The sequence below is a fragment of the Enoplosus armatus genome, chromosome 7 (genome assembly GCF_043641665.1).
Source record: "Enoplosus armatus isolate fEnoArm2 chromosome 7, fEnoArm2.hap1, whole genome shotgun sequence".
Classification (NCBI taxonomy): Eukaryota; Metazoa; Chordata; class Actinopteri; order Centrarchiformes; family Enoplosidae; genus Enoplosus; species Enoplosus armatus.
The window spans coordinates 12,342,248-12,359,854 of record NC_092186.1 but is presented as its reverse complement, the minus strand read 5'-3'; the positions used below and the strand labels follow the sequence as shown (position 1 = coordinate 12,359,854).

Here is a 17,607-nt window from a genome sequence, read left to right as displayed (position 1 = left end):
CCATAATGCAACTTTATAGTGTCTTTAAATAGACCCTTCTTGCCTGATAAACACCCATGTCTTTCAAACTACATGTGTAATACAGGATTTCTATTACCATTTTGAGTTATTTTTTTCAGACTTGACAAAGCTCTTCCACAGAAGACACTATACTGTTTTCACATGCATTTTCCAAAAAGAATCATTTTAGATTCTCTGATTTGTGTCCATGTATTACTGTTAGCTGTCAAATCAAATCAAGTTACTTTTTTGTCACATACACAATCATACATAGTGCAACATGTAGGGAAATTGATTTGTGCCTAGTGCCAGAAAGCAACTAATAAATAGTTAAAAACTAGAATAGAACAGAATACTAAAGAATAAAATACACCAAATATAATAAACAAAACAATATATCCCTACGTTTCAGGTAAGTGAAACAGTGAAACAATGAAACACTATGTAATAGTGTTACATAAATGTATTTTACCAACTTACTTACTCATAGAATTAGGGTCATGATGGATAACCATACTTCTATTTCACACAGGCTTTGTCCTTAAACAGGCTCTATATAGGCTTAAAGGGGTTCAAAGCCAGATGCTTGCACTCCCTGTCGTGACACTAAAGTACAATTCACACCAGAATTGACACGTCAGCCACACATGAGCATTATGGAAGCATCCATCCGTCCGTCCATCCGTTACGGCCGTCACTGTCCTCAGAACCATCTGTCCTTTTAGCACCTCAACGACTGTGGCACTGAAAGGACAGCAGACAGCGAAACTATCAGACAGACTAACATCAGAACTACTACCACACCAATCAGTCTATGTAATGGGAAAATGTAGCTTTTTAAGAAGGCTATTTTAGAAATACGTAGAAGTTGATTTATTTATTTATGACAGTTCTCACACGACTGTCATGTGGCCTTAATGACATGTGACATCAGGGTGTGAATGACCTAAAGAGGTTTAAATGTCTGGGCCCCCAAACCAGCCAGAAGAACTGATGAAGCCCCTCGAGTGGGTGTTGAAATCTCTACCACGACAGTCCAGTGGGAAGCTTCATTTCGACCTGACGTTGTAACTGGATGAATGATAAGAATACACACAGAGCTTCAGTCACCTGTATTGAATCACTGTGGTGTACTCCACAAAAGACTGTATTATGATGAATGCCAATTGTGTCACTTATTGATGGTCAAGACATGTTTGTCTCAAAGATGTGTTTGAATTTTGGCAACAATCCTCAAGGTTTTCAATCACAGTCACTATCAGTGGATGGAGTGGCTTTAGTTCACAATTCTAGTAATGTCACACATTACTAGAATTGTTCTTGAACAAGATGAGTTGAAGTTTTCATTTAGTCTAAAACATCCACTGTTTTAGTGTTATTTTGAGCATCTTATAAGATACTCAAAATAACACCTACATATCATGTTTTTATAATAGCAGTATGACATATATGTAGACATTCTTATATACATATATATATACACACCTATTTTTTCACCTACTTGTTTGTAATAGTTAATAATAGTTCTCCATTTATTTTTACCTATCTTTGTTCAGCTTTGTTGTTTTTGTTGCTGTACGTATATTTCTATCCTCCTATAAATTGTTCTTGGAGCAGTGTTTTTAAGTACATGGTATGTGTACACATGGCCTACTCGGCCAATAAAGCTGATTCTGATTCTGAAACAGATTCAGAAAAGGCTTGGACTGTCAGCATTTCGAAAATGTGGGGATTATGCAATTTATGTCCCTGAATTAGAATTTCAATATTAAACCACATCAGTCTTATTAAGTTACCCGGCATAAATCAAGTCCTTCTTCTCGTTTATGTCATGAACTCTTTCAACAGAGAGGTCAACCTCATGGAGCTCACAGACACACCGTCTCAGCATGCTGCAGAGCTGCAGTACTATGCTGCCGCCTTGTGGCCTGGTTAGGCAGCACCAGCTCACGCTACATTTCCCACAGCAGCCCTGCGTTTTCTGTTTTACACATTAGTCCCTCGGTGGCACCCGTAGATTTATGGTAAAGTCAGACGTGTATCTACGCGTCAAACGGGAAGTTTCCTACCAAACAGCTGAAACATTAACTGTCCTATGAGGCATTGCTTGATCGCAACGTGTTCGTCTGAGACTATTTACTAATGAATTCAAAAGAGGATGTCATCCGACTTAACGTTAGACTTCGAAAATTATCAACAATATCCTGCTATGGACAGTGAGACTGGCATCATCTCCATCGACCAGGGAGGAGAGTGGGGTAAGCGTCGGTTAACTAACGTTACACTTTCTAGAAAGTCCCACACAGGGAAGCAGAGGTAGCTACACCTAGCTACCACTTGAGGAAACAGATATAACAAATAAAGGTGCCCCTAAAACACCACTTGTGACGTTTCGAAGACGCTCGTTAGCTTCTGTCTGAGATTGATGTGGATATGCTTCAAGCTAATACAGTTAGCATTAGCTAGCTATAGATGATGTAACCTGCAGAGCTTGGGTGTAATGTGAATAATAACCCTCAGACATTACCCTTTCTACACACAGTGCTTTTGTCTGATACAGACACAACACTTCACATACAGCACGGTGCATAAACTGTGTGTTTGTGAATCCCTGTGTTACTCAGTATTAAATATGTGTGTGTTGTCTTATTAGTAGTTAGTGTTGGTGTGCATTGTCTATAATTGTGTTTTATGTGTATGTTGTATTATGACAGAAACTAAACTAATAAAATTCATCAACAGCCTGCAGTTACACAACTATCAAGTTACAATGCATTGGTTTACCATAGCTTTTCTTATTTGCCAGTTCATATCTGAAATAAAATTGTATTAAAGGCTATATATGACTGCTTGCTGCTGGAATATATGAAGTAATATGAAGTGTTTCAATGGTGTAGTTCCATGTATTATTTTAATGTCCATAGGCATGATTAGTCTCTTACTTATTAAACTGTGCAATGGGCTGAAAGCAGTTTGTCTTGATGTTGATGACATGATGTATGCATGTTGTTTCACAGACATTAGCCTGTTTGATGAGCTGGACAACCTGGGAAATGCAGATGAGCTGCTTGAGGCCCTGCAGAATGCTGGCTATGTGAGTCACTCCTTCTCCAAGTATGCAAATAGTAAAATTTGTCAACTGAAACTGGAAGTCTTACATGAAAAGTGTGCAGCGGGAATCTTGAGAAGCAAGAAATGTGCTTGTTAACAGTGGTGCAGGTGCATCATTCACTCACATGGTAGCACAGCATGTTATGTAAGGACACATGATACAGGAACAGCAGCACCTCTCATACATTGTGTAGGTGTCAGCCATACTGTAGGCAATAACAGGTTTTTTTTACAAGAGTTTTATTGATTTCCTCTTAAACATTTGAAGTTCTCCGTCTTCTTCTGTACATCACATAACAACTGTTCCACACTTGGCAGAAATGCATGGCTCAGAAAGAAATAATAAAGCAATTATATTCACATTGCTTAGACTGTTGATCAGACATGACCTTTGTTTCCAATCTGCATTCTGATGAAGTCCATTGTTTAATAGCTCTATGTTTGGTTTCTCAGGCCAATCAGGGTCCAGACCTGGACTTTGACATCGACATACTGCCATGGAATGAAGTGGACACAAGCAGCACCTGCACAGGTACAGCACCCCATGTTGACATCTGTCACATTTCATTAATATGATGTAACCCATGTGATGTGCTTTTGCAATTTGACAGAATATTTTCAGGTACACTGTTGTTGTTTTGCTGCATGACACAATGTTGAGAAAATGAAAATAACTTAACCAAAGATTATAATTATTTTCTTAACCTTTCAGAATGTTTACTGCTGGTTCTATGTTTCTTAAAAAATGTGGGAAATTATGATCAAATATAACTTGGATGATTTGCGTATGTTCATTTAAAGTTTGCATGGCTGCTTTATGATTGGTTTGCAAAGACAGCAGGAGTAGCGTATTAATTATGTGTGTATTTATGGAACGCAGTGCTTTATGCTAAATGAATAAAGGATATAGAAAGGGCACTGGTACAGTAAATCACATCGGCATATGCTGATAAGCCTACATATATGACACATTTTTCTGTGTCTTTGTCCTTGTGTATCCAGATGGTGAGGTGAGCATGGACTCTCTGTCACCTGCCCACACTCTGAGCTCTGTCCCCTCTCCTGCCTCTGTGGAAGCCCTGTCCCCATACTCCTTTCAAGTAAGTCACCGTTTTCAACTCTTTGTCCTTCTCAGTTTTCTGCATTTGACTTGTATTTCCAATGCAAATTTTACCATTGCTATTGGTTGCGAGTATTTGCATGTGCCCCCTCCTTGGTGCTCAGTTTTCATCCAGATGGTGTCCAAACATTGACAGCTGCTCTTTGCTTTTGAATAGCGACACACACGTACACACCGGAGACGCTTATTAACAAACGCCTTAAACACCTTGTCACACTAATAATTTGCTGCCAGCCTGAGCAGTGCCCCACCCCCTCGTTAAATAAAAGGCGCTGACAACTTCAGCTGCATTAGCATAATTTAGCAGGCAGATGTTTTCGCAGTGTGTCAAAACAAGGACAAGGGTTACATCTTCGTCTGGCCCCAACACCACCTGCACACATTTGTCTGCTAACTGAATCACCCTGACTGAATCCAAGGACACATTCGTCTACTAGAATCTTTGAACATTGACAAGGACACTTGTCAATGGACACATATTTTATCTGGTGTCCCTCACTGCATAGCAAGTACTGTACATATACTGTAATACATAGAGAATGAGGGGAAAACTGACATTCTTATCTTTGCTAAACAGGACACCAATCATGTTTCATCGGACATTGTTGTCTACTTTCTTGTGACGTTTGTTGATGACTAATACAATTGCAGGCAAGCATCATGATTGTAAAGGTGCTCTCATATAATGTGTTCATTAGTAGCCTGTTTGGATGACAATGACAGGCTGTTGTGCAACCAAGACACAGCTTAGTACTGTGTCATCTCAGCAGTCACTGAACCACAGCCATGCTTTTGATTACTGCTGATGTCTAGAAAAAAAGAGGGCCAGCGTCTAGTAGACACAAGTCTTCTCTGCTTCCCCATCCAGGATGAGGCCCTGTCGCCACTGTCGCAGCTCTCTCCCGTTTCAGTCTGCTCGGAGTCCAGTGGCTATTCTGTAACCTCTCCCCCAGCAAAGAAAGCTCCAAAGAGGACTAGCCAGACCACAAGAGGTGAGGCAGCCTCCACGACTGCACATCTGGTCGTTCAGCTGTCATCTATATTTGTACGCTTTGTCCAAAAACCAGGGGAAATTCTGCACCACACTCTGGGTTTGCAGAATTGTGGGATGTGATCAACCAAACAAAGAGAGACAGAAGTGGCCTCTCATTAGAAAAGACGTGAAGAACAATTTGTAGATAAAAAAAAATCAGCTTCTTAAAAATACCCTGTAACTGTAAATGCAAATTTCCTCACTTTCCTGTTTTCTTATCTCACTCTTTCCACCCCCAATCCCCTGACACACACACACACACACACACCAGCCAAACAAGCTCAGCCAATCAAGAGGCCGATTCAGATCGGCCCGAAGGTTTCCATCCAGCCGAAACCGCTGATTACAGCTGTGCCCTTGGCTCATGCAGCAGCTCCCCTGCAGGCCAAGACAATCATCATCCAGCCCCTGCAGACCACAGTGCTGCCTGTGGTCAAACCAGCTCCAGTCAACATCCAACCAGCGCCCCCTCCAGGTCAGAGCTCACACTGCAACACATTGAGACACGTTGCCTCACATCACACTGTATTGCATCAGACCAGTGCACTGGAAGTGTAAGCAAGCAGTGTGCTGTTCTTTGCTCAGTATTTAGTAATTCATTTTCATTTAGAGATGACATGATATTAGTAATGTTTGTCGTTTCCGATTAATTTGGTTGTCGTTCTTACTTGGACAATAAATAAAAAGCTGTGTCTTGGCCAGCAGATGGTGCTCTAACCTTATTTTTTGCTCATAAATGATCTTCGGTCCTCGCTGTCCCGTGCTTATCTGCCTGATGGTCAAATAATAATAAGTAAACCACACATTTAGATGTTAGTTGTTTCCTTTTTGCCTCCAAATTATGTCAGAGTTTGGGCTACATTTGAGAAAAAAACAACGTTGGGAATCAGCCATCATGAATATACAATCAAGAAAGTTTGTTTAATCAGAATCAGAAATAACTCTATTTATGGGCTGCTGCGTGTGTTTTGTGCGTTTCAGTCATTATTGTGTTGTTTTGTGGTTTAGCCTGCCTGGTTTACCAATCTGGTCATCTCTGTGTTACATCAGCAGCACCTGGGCCAATGTAAATACTTATGTCATTGCCTGGGACCCAAGTGGGTGGAGTATCTGACCTCTCTTAACTTGAATTTGAGCTTGGCTGTCCTGTCTGCCTGGTAATGGCCAAGATGGCAGATGGCTGATGAGCCAAGACATCCAAGTTTAGGACCCCTGATGGAAGTCAAGTCAAGCCTGTTCAGTGTTATGAGTCTGTGGTTTAAGATCGCTGCAGTATTCGCAGCTGAAGAGTGAGCCCTAAGCATCAAGCCGATGGAAGAAAGAAATCTGAGATATTTACTGATGAGTTTTATACATTTTATAGAGTCTGAACTGTCATGTGTTTCCAAAGAACAAACAGGCTAACTGGTGTTCCCAAGACTTTTAATTTCTTTTGACTTTCATTCTCATGAATTGTTCTCACAGATGGTGAGCTTGGGCTCAAGGCACAGCTTTGGCACCACACACATTCATTAGCAGGACTGGCTAACACTTCCACACGATTAGCACTGACAAGTTGTTTAGTATTAGAGGTGAAGGTTGCTGGGTCAGTTTGAGGAATGGTTCCTGGCACAGTCTTACTGGGAAGGGTGGGCTACGCTCTGGGAGGCTCCTACATTAACAGGACATTTATAAACTTGGACAATATCATGTTTGAGGTTTCGCTTGTGTTCTTCTTTCAGGCCATAATCCATTTTGAATGTGGGCACACGTGCATGTTTATGTGTGTTCATGCACATAAAACTCACACACCTCTCGGTTTGGAATGTGGAAGTTTAAGACCACAGGTCGAGATAGTAAACATCTTTTCCACCTGTACTTTAAACACAGAGAGTGCCGTTAAAGACGAGGGGTTAATGTAGGTCACCAGAGATGAGGGGGGTTCAAGGTGCTGGACTGTACCATCTGCAGCAGGAGCAGACTGATGCGGCTTCCATCTTGTGTTGTTTTTGTTATAGATGACAAGACAAATGTGGGATAAGAACACAAACACAAACTAACAGACACACATAATCAGAGCCAGCGTTAATCAACGTTAATCATACAGTAAAAATATTATTATAGCTAAGGCCTGTAATTTGTAAAATGTGTGCATGTGTTGTGTCTCTTTCTCAGGACGTCCCATAGTGCTGTCTCAGCCAAGCCAGGTGCTACGGATCCAGACACCACAGGCCGTCAACGGCAATGTGGTCGCCATGCCAACGCTCAGACAGGACAGACCCGTCCCAGTCGCTGCTCCTCCGTTGGTCCCTGTCACACTTCGAAGCCCTTCGTCAGACGATGATGTGAGTCCCGTCTACACTCTTAATCACTTATAGTCTTCCTACCTGTTACATTGTTGAACTGCTTTGAGATATTAAGGCAGAGGAGTGTAGATGAGGAAGAGCACAGATTAGTGCTACTGCTGCTGAAACATTACAAAGGGGATTAAATAATAAAAAAAAATTTTTTTTCATTTTGTTGATTAGTTGAAGTTGACCAGTCAAAATTTTGGATTGAATGTAGAATGCAGCGGGTACTAATGCTACTCCATTTTCACAAGCATGGCTCATTTAAGTCTGTACAAAACCTACAATCCGCCCCCTCCAACTTTCTATGTGATTACTTATTGCGTGTGTGTCATTATAGCTTTCAAGCCACTCAGTTTGCCTTGATTGGTTACACCCAACGTGGTCTCGAGGGGACCCCCACCTGTTTTTCTCTGGTTACACGTTTAACAGATGGGAGGTTGTTTACAGAGAAATCAAGTCAGTAAATACAGGTACATACATGAAGTTAAGTTGTGTCATATTCCCAAACTCTATACGTCTAAATGGACGTCTGATTGTGCAAACAAAATGTCAAACACAAAATCTTCGACATCCTTGTCAAACATGTTGTCTGTGCACACATGTCTCAAATTAATACCACACTGATTTGTATCTCTCTCGCCGTCTATCTTTCTCTCTCATCTGTTGACATTTTTGCTCCCAAGCTCGTCTGAAGGTCATACTGTTTAATTTGCTGCCTAACTAAGAATATGTCCAAGCAAGTTATTACACGAGGCCTCTTCATAGGACTAAATAGGACCTTCAAGAGTTGTGTTTGTGTGTTTGGACATGCGAGGACTTGCCCGTGTGCACTTGCATGCAGCTGCATGCTTATGAGTAGCCGCATGGGCGTGCATGCTCTTGTCCATTAGGTAACTATGATGTTGTGGTTACCATGTTCACACTCAGACGGGATCCTGTCCAACATAAACTCATCTTACCCTATTTTAGTATTTATTTTAATTTCACAAACCATTAACTTTAATTTCTGCGTAAAATATGAAAATAAAGTGTCGAAGGAAAAAGTCTATGCCCCTTTTTTAATTTATGATGGTGAATGTATTTTTCCACACTGAAGGAAATGTTATTACATTGCATGGACCATGTCAGTCTATAAAGATGCTAATGACCTCTCTTTTTAAGTGAATGAATAACAGGAACGTTTCTTGATTTGAGGCCAAACTCTCTGAGATCAAATTAAACGATTTTCACTTCATAATGAAAGATACTAACTGTTTAACTTAGTGAGAGTAAGAAAACGATACAGCAACCAGATCAGAGTAGGTGATGCCATGTTTTAAACATGCAAACAGATGTTTTTTTGTGAATTGATTAATTTGTAACTCTTTGATGGTGGTGAGAGCTTTCATGGAGCCACAAACAATCCACAGATGATCCTCATTGGCCTCTGCTTGGGGCTTTATTGGAAAGATGTACGTTATGTAATTGTAGTTCAGGCAGTGCGAACGGTGTCATAGAAGGACATTACTCTCCACGTGGATGACAGAGGGTGGATCCTGCCATGTGTTGCATTTAGGGGTGATGTCAGGACAGCTGCAGCGAACAGAAGACACACACACACACATAAACATGCAAAGTGAACCCTGATCTTCAGTATTTCTCCCTCACACACTCATTTGTCTTCGGTCTGTATAATGGCAGCACAGGATAGTAGAGCTTTCAGGGAATCTTAAAAGGTACCATTAAGTGCAGCAGGGACTGCCCCAAAGATCTAAAAGTTAAAAAAAGCAAACTCAATTATAGTACGTTTTGTTTATTGTGCAAGCTTGCGGTCTCTCAATATAAGCTCCCCATCTTTTGTGCATGCTGGTCTTATTTTGGGTGGGAGAGACTTGGGGCTAGTTTGTCGGCCTGTCGTGTTTCTGATTCTCTTCTCATTGTTGCTTGAATTAACTGCGAATGCTTCTTCTGCTAGTCTGAATTGCCAGCCTCCATTTCACAGTCAGAGAGATGTCGTGACTTTCAGCAGCTTCAGTGTTGTTTCAGTCCCCAGTTCTGGCTCGCTCATGTCTGACCTTTTTTAGTGAGCTGAGAAACATGTTCTCACTCCGACTTCTCTTCTGTTTGTCTTGTTCTTTTTTTTTTTGTGAGCACGACCTCCACATTCACGGTTTTCCTCATAAGGGTAACTTTTTTTTGCTTAGGAAGAACCATATGTGTCACATTTGTGGAATGTCCCCTAAATCATATGCAGTGATTTCTGTGGTGACACTGTGACGACCACAGAAAATGGATGTAATTTTCAGCTATTATCATCTTAAAGGAATAATCACCCTGATGCATTATCCGTGCAATGTGAAAAACATTAGTCATAACCTAATGTCACAATTTTCTATTTTACCAGTCAGCTCTATTAATCTTGACATTAACGATGTTTTCCATCAGGCTTTTTTTAATAATTAACCTCGACTGCAATTTCACAAGTGGTTGTTGTTTTATGAATGTTAACGGTTGACCTCTGGCTGTAAAAATAGTCGGCCCCTTAAAAAGGCCTGAGAGGAACTTGTCCAATTATCACGGGTATAATTGAGTCGGGAGAAGCGCTTTTTGTGCCAGACCTTGAGAACAATGTCGAGGAATTCCAAAGCCCAGAGGCCAGAACAAACATGCCTCTCGACCATTTGTAAAGCTAACCAAGTCAATAAAGTTTACAATAGGTGATTAAAGGGGAGGGACTGTACACATTAATTGTAAGGGGGAAAATAAAAGTGGGTTTTTGGAGCTGAGACCTCCCATTAACGTCTTAGTTGTGGAAGTTTTTTTAAAGATGTTTTAGTGAAGGTAGGAAAAATATATTTATGTTGCTGAGTCTCTGTGTTTGTCGAATCAGCTATGTAATGATTTATAGGGATGCTATGTATGTAAGTTTGCTAACATTAGCTAACATTAGCCACTACAAGCTACTGGTCATATCAGACCAGGTAAGGCTGCACAGTAACAGCAAAACTCCGAGTGTATTAAAGTGTGTGAGGTTGTGTCGAACCCTTTAAATGGACTTGAGAGTTGTTTCTGTGGCCCACCGAGAAGCTCTTGAGCCGTGTCACGCTGTGTGAGTGTGCTTGTGTTCGAACCCGCTGCAGCTGCGTTCACTTTATAACCTCACTGTGGTTTGGCTGCAGCACAGCGGTGGACTCAGTGTGCTGGGGGGGATGTGTAAAAGGCCTGTTAAAGATGGTATACTTGTGCCAGGTGTTACTACATGTTGTATCTACAGTACGTCTGTGTGTGTCACTGCTCATGTTGTTGACAGTGCTTTATTTTGGGTTATAGTTGGCCTTATATATATATAAGCCTGGGTGTTAAACGATTACATGCTTCAGACAGGTGTTGTGCAGGACGAAGCATTTGCGACAGCTGTAAACAGCCATCAGGGATTGGGTCACTGTAATGTAATGAGCTCCTAGACAGCCGGGGATTTAGCTGTGTGTGTGTGTGTGTGTGTGTGTGTGTGTGTGTGTGTGTGTGTGTGTGTGTTGTGTGTTTTGTGTTGTTTTGTGTGTGTGTGTTGTGTGTTTTGTGTTGTTTTGTGTGTGTGTGTGTGTGTTGTGTGTGTGTGTTTTCTAGACTGAAAAACAGTCCTGGAATTGCAGGCCTCAACAAATCCTCCCATCAGTAGGATTGGAGGATTTACAGGAGGGGACCCCAAGAAAGCATGGTGTGATGCTGGAGGGAAAGGGGTCTCATCCCTCCAACACAGAAGATGATGCTTTTATGACTTTAATTGTCCTTTGCATCAGTGTTCAGTTTGCAAATTTTAAAGACAAAAGAAAATTCCAGCATAGCTTTAAGGGAATTTGATTAAAACCATTACAGCACTCTGAAACGTGACATCAGGATTCTTCTCTGCTGACTCACTGTTTTGTATTTTGTTTCACAGGGAGTGTATTCACCATATGATGTGTTGAAACGTCCAGCTTGTTTTTGAATAATGTGTAAAAGTTGCTTTTGTGTAATAGTATGCAGCAGGATAACTACTGTAAATACATCACACACAACTCCATTGTTTCATTACAAAGGAGACCCCGCTGTAATGCATCTTACGGAAGTGTGAATTTTGTGATCCGTTACATCCTTAAAAAAAAGAAAAACAGTTTCTCCATAAACAGGTCGACAGTTATGTCACCTGTGGAACGCATGCCACAGTTGTAGGTGTTTATGACCTCCAGTAAAATCAGGACACGTTTTCACCCGAACTTGTTAAACTCCCCTCCTGTTTGGATAGGTTAATAGTTCATCACACACTTCCTCCTGGAGTAACCCTTTGGATGCTTAATGGAAAGAGTAGACACTCAACAGCAGTGTGACAGTTAGGCATGCTGGGATCGGTTGGCTTGTCAACTCTTGTTTTTTCTCTCTCTTCACCTGTATTCATCCCTTGAAGAGTTGTTGAGCAGGTATTCTCCCTTTCAGCAGCACCCTGCAACACGCAGCTGGCCACTGTGCAGTTCTTTTTTTTTTTTTCTCATTGACTTTTCCCACCAACACGTTCATAGAGAAATGCCACTCTTGCCATTTTTTTGCCCCCCTGGCCCACATTTTCCTCCTTAGCCTCATTTTGGTGGCGATGTGAAGTTCCCCCTGCTCTCCACTCCCTGGTAACTGCTTAGTTGCAGTGTTCCCAGGCTCGGGCTAGTGGCACGGCTCCCAGATCTGGGCTGGGAGACAGAGGGGTTTCTCAGGAGACAGAACACAAATACAGGGATCCAAATAACTTAATCACCAGCAGGGCTATTAGGTCCAGGATCTTAGAAGCTTACCCTGGTGTTTGTGTTTGGAGAAGGGCAGTAGAGAGGTAGCTGGGGACTGGATGGTCAATGTCGGTGTTTGGATAATCGCCACAGCCATGGGTTGTGTTCATTTGCAATAGGTCATGTTAAGATATGTGCTATTCGTGTAAGCGTGCGAAACTTTGATTTCAGTTCTCACCTCACTGACCTTGAGTGGAAGGAATCCTGTTAGTTATTCTTTCTGGAAACAAGCTGTAAAACTGCTCTTACTTGTTTATTTATTCACTAATTTGTTTTTTTGTTTGCTTGCATTTTCAGAGGTCTTAATTTATAATACAGCCTTGAAGCAAAAACAAAATTAAATCTAAATGGAACGATGCTGAATATTAATTTATTTATTGAGTGTGTAAGACCCTAATTACAGTTGTTGAGACTGACTATGGCTGACCTATAACATATATAGTTCCTCTGTGTTTATGTGTCTGTGAGCCCATTTCTCAAAGCGTGACACACTCCGTAAACGCACCTTTCTTGTCATATAGAACAGAGGTATTGCTAGAGACCTCTGGACCTCTCAGAGGACGTCAGTGTAAATATTTTCAAGCAGAAGCTTGATCATGTGCACTTAAGGGCTCTTTGGGGTGATGTTAAAGCTATGATTTGTTGCAGAGGTGTCATTAACCTCACGACACATCTTGAACATGTTTATTTATTATTCTGTCACCGTAGTAAACTGGAGCAGCAGCAGCCGAGGTGTGCCCACAGTGAGAATAACAGAGTGAACCCTGGCTTTTATGTCTGCGTCCCCTTCCCCAGTTTACTTTCTCACTGTGTCATCTGTCTTTTTACTGGTGGTTTCTCTCTCATGTCAGTGTCCCCCTTTTCAGACTCCTATCTACTCACATTTACCCTTGTAAGGAGTTCCTCAGGGTTGTTCGACGTACCACATACATCCTGAATGTGAATGAGTGGTTGCAGAAAATGGACAGAGCAGATTTTAGAGCTCTAGTGTGGAAACAGCAGTAAATATGGATCAGCATTTAAAACATACTTTTCTAAGATTGACTGTGCTATGTTGTTTCACATTCATAAATGTTTTTCGTACTTATCCCCTAGACACTTGTTTGGGTTTCGCAGAAAAAGATTTCATATGAATGAAAAGCCATTTTTAACCAAACGCCCTTGATAGCATAGATAAACTTGATGTCACACTAGCGAGAGGAGTCTGTGATCTACAACCCAACAGATGGCTCAGACAGGCATTTCATTGCATTCTCACAATAACCCCCCCCCCCTCCTGCGTGGATAGGTGTCGAGTGGAAACATCCAAATGTGAAATATATGGCTTGATGTAAGTAATAACCTATGTCAAAGTGTTATTCTTATGTCTTGCGTTTCTGTCTTTGTTGCCTTCTCGCTCCAGTCGAAGCTGTGCCAGAGGCAGCAGCGCATGATAAAGAACCGCGAATCAGCATCTCTGTCTCGGAAAAAGAAGAAAGAGTATCTTCTCTCGCTGGAGGCTCGCCTGAAAGTGGCATTGTCTGAGAATGAGGTGCTCAAGTGTGAGAATGGCAACCTCAAGAGGCAGCTGGAGGGCCTGCTGAGTGAGGTGAGAGGCTAAAAGCCACAGCTCTGCCAATATTTCCACACAGCCAGAAATTTATGAGAGTGTTCATTCATGCATGACTCATATCTGTGATTTGTAGTTTGTAATTTAACATGATGCCTTTCTTCTCCTGCAGAACACAGTACTAAATGCAACGGCCCCCAAAAGGAGAGCTGTCTGTCTCATGGCAGTGTTGGTGTTCCTTGTGCTTAACGTCGGACCAATGAGGTGAGCGTATGACACGTGATTATTTGTGGGATCTCTCTCTGTATGTCTTTAACTGTCCACACAACCATTTGATTTAGTGTCTGAAAGTCTTAAATTCAGTTCAAAACAAAAGAGTGCTGATGATGGCGGGTGCTGTAGCTCAAGATGCAGGAAGATTACTGCTAACTGCAACATATTGTGGATACACACGAGTTTGATTACTGGAGGAAAACAAATGGGAAGCCCCGTGACTCATTGTGGGAATTGCGCCTCTCATGTAAAGCATTACGCAAAAACTTTTATTGAAAACAGTGCGGAACATTTCCCATTGAAGCAACATGTTCACACAAACCTACTTCACCCGAGTTTCAGTTGACAAAGTTAATTAACACATTGGCCTAAAGATTACAGTTGACAAAGTAAAAAAACTACTTTTTTGACAACAGCTAAGACTTGTTAATCTTGAATCAATGGTCTCTCTGTAAAGCTTTGAGCAAAATCTCCTGAACATTATAGTGATCTTGTGGTACATCCAGAATAATGTAGTCCAGTAATGCTCATACTGTACTAATACTGACTAATAGTTCATCCCTGCCAACTGGCTCTTTGTACGTTTCATTCCTCTGTTGTTGTTGCCAGAGTTTATAGGACGTTGTGACTAATGGCTGAATAAGACTCAACACGCCCTGCTGGGTTGGGAGGAAAGTAAACATTTACCACTTACAAATGTAAAAAGAAAATAATTTCAAGCTACAAAAGAAGTATCAAACACTTGTTTATGGCATATTCTGATCTCTGCTTGTAACATTAACAGTGGTGACAAATTAAGAATGAGTTATGTAAACCTGCTCTGGGGAAAGAACGTTGATTCGACCCAGCTAGCAGATGGAGAGATTGTGTAATTCCACAAGCTTACAGTCCACCACCAACTGTAATGATGAATTCTCTGTTCTCATGTTGTAAAAATGTTTGTTTTCTCCTGGGAATAACTTTCTCCACAAGGATGCGAGAATTTACTTGTCGGCCTTGTTTCTTCAATAATCTGTGCTGGGAATGTGTTCTTTCAGTTGTTCTCTAGAGCTTAAACATGAAAAAGCTTCTTGGGACCCGTGAATGATTGCTTTTGCGACTTGAGGGGTATTCGCAGTAGCTGAAGTCTGTGGGTGTCTGTACCTGTGCTCACATCTGTGTGTTTTGTGTTAGGGCTCTCCTTTGGAATGTAAAATATGCCCGCTTTTGAGGTCCGATCCCTTTGAAATGAAAATGCCACCCAGTGCAGTAATACCGTTGAAAGAAACTGTGTGTATTTTTGCTTGTGTGTGTGTGTGTGTGTGTCCCAGCGTGCTTTGGGTTATGCAGTCTAGATCAGAGTTCAGATTCTGCTTGTGGCTAAAAATGAAGAACCCTCCTGTGCACAGGATGTGGTCCACATGGAATTCAGCGGTCATTTCAGTCCAGTACCCAGTTCTTCTTTTTGTTTTTTTTTCTGTCCCAAGTGTCCTGATGTTACCTCACCTGCCTCCTGTTTCCTCAGTCTGTTTCAGGGTGGCTCCAAGCAGGACGTTTTTTCCACGCAGCACAGCGGCAGACACCTGTTGGATTTCTCCCCTGAGGCAGAAACTGAGGCCGTGATGGGCCCCGATCCCCTCCGCCGTGGCCCCTCTGAGATTGCCGACAGGTAATGAGCTCAAGCCCCCACTCCCGACACCTTTCACAACACAACACTGTGTCAGCGGACCAGGATGCACCTGTGCCTGGGCTCAGTCTGAACTAGTATACCTCATAACGGCACGTGTAAACATGTGCGCCAGCCGGTTACCAACTCTGTCCAAACGCCTGCCTTTCAAATGCCTCCAGGCCCCTGGCTAGTTGGCCAGCAGTTGTGCTTTGAGTAACAAGGTGGGAAATTGGGGTCAGGCCTTGTTTGACATTCAGCTTTATATTGCTAGTAACAGTTTATTTTTCTAAGGGGTTATATATTTTTCTTTCTTTTCTAAATGCAATAGAGGCCCAGCAGTCTCATTTGTAAATTGCATAAATAACATTCTTGTTTGGTACATTATCTGCACCCCCATGTCCTGAAAATGATGTTTTGCAAGGTGGTCAGAGCATCTAATGTCTGCATGGCATTGCCAGCCTGCGCTTTGTCAGATCTCTGCGTAGGGTATGTTACATGTTAATGCAAACCATTCAGCTGTAGTGTCAGGTTACCCGGCAGCATTAAACCAGCGCAGGCAGGAAGGAACACATTAGCCTTTACAAAAGGGGTGACAGCACCAAACGCAGTGGAGAGGAGGATGACGGGGGAGATATGCAACCTAATCTTGGGGTCCCACTGAACAGGAAAGTGTGTGTGCAGGAAGGTTAATACGGGCCCCTCAGTTAGAGTTATGATTAGGCCTCTGGTCTGACATGTTGTCTCGCCAACCATTTCCAGAGCGTTTAGAGACGGGAACGCCAGGCGTAGTCAATGTGTTGGCTCAGATCAGGGAGGCCCAGGGGAGGTATTACGTCGGTGGTGGACATTTTGATAACAAGCCCCCTGCAGGTGGGCACTGACTGTGGACAGTCTACATCATCACCTCAAGCAACATAATCATTCATTCACTGAAGTATAACAGTTGTAATTAAAGTCACAGTAACGTCTGAGGAGGAAAGTCATGTCATGCAATGCAGTGTGCTGCTAATCCATAACATATGTAACATACCCACCTTATGGTATCAACCCGTGCTGTTGTTTTCGCCTGTCATTGTCCATGATCAAACTGGATGCGACCTACAGGGTGGTGACGCTCAGTTCTCTGCAACATGTTTGTGATCATTCGGAGCGCGATTTATAGCAGCATGTGGACGTATCCTTTCAGAATCTCTGCACTCAGCGTTTCCGTGCATACATTCAGCGACTGAAGGTCTGCCACCTCTGCACATGTCAAGTATCAAGAATTGGAATCAGTAAAACTCATTAGAAACCAATGAAATTCAACAGGGATATAAATGTCACCACATTGAAGCTATGCTGGTTTCTTTTTTGGTGCCGTTTTTTCTCCCTGTTGCTCAATCCCCTCTGCATATTTCACCTCCGTCAGAGGGCAAGCAGCCTTGTTGGCTCTCAGTTTGCATTCAAAGCATATTCCCAACATGGGCGAAACATTTATAACAGATTGTTATTGTGAAATTCTTACATTTATTAGAGAGCATCTGACCAGCCTTGTAAAGTCATCACTTTTCTCTTCTTTTTAACACCCTCTGTCTGCTTTTTCTTCTGTGCTGTAGCTCTGAGGATAAGGCCCTGATGGTGGTGAAGGATCCTATCTTCCTCAGACCACCTCCCCCCTGCCAGCCTCCTGTTAACAGGACCAAGTGCTTAGAGTAAGTTATGAACTCTTGTGTATGCCCTACTTTTCTCCTTTCACATAAGACCACTAAATCGCTTT

The 17,607-nt window shown here is 42.1% G+C and overlaps 1 protein-coding gene across 1 annotated transcript in view; it reads left to right on the top strand.

The window, feature by feature from the left end:
• Window positions 1-2,158: 2,158 nt before the first annotated feature.
• Window positions 2,159-17,607, top strand: part of atf6 (activating transcription factor 6) — a 30,233-nt gene continuing 14,784 nt past the window's right edge. Inside the window, exons 1-11 of the mRNA XM_070908653.1 lie at window positions 2,159-2,258; window positions 3,018-3,094; window positions 3,565-3,643; window positions 4,114-4,211; window positions 5,100-5,223; window positions 5,536-5,739; window positions 7,419-7,588; window positions 13,784-13,969; window positions 14,103-14,194; window positions 15,708-15,851; window positions 17,447-17,542. Of these exons, the coding sequence (XP_070764754.1) occupies window positions 2,159-2,258; window positions 3,018-3,094; window positions 3,565-3,643; window positions 4,114-4,211; window positions 5,100-5,223; window positions 5,536-5,739; window positions 7,419-7,588; window positions 13,784-13,969; window positions 14,103-14,194; window positions 15,708-15,851; window positions 17,447-17,542 (1,370 nt within the window). The remainder of the gene's footprint in view (window positions 2,259-3,017; window positions 3,095-3,564; window positions 3,644-4,113; window positions 4,212-5,099; window positions 5,224-5,535; window positions 5,740-7,418; window positions 7,589-13,783; window positions 13,970-14,102; window positions 14,195-15,707; window positions 15,852-17,446; window positions 17,543-17,607) is intronic.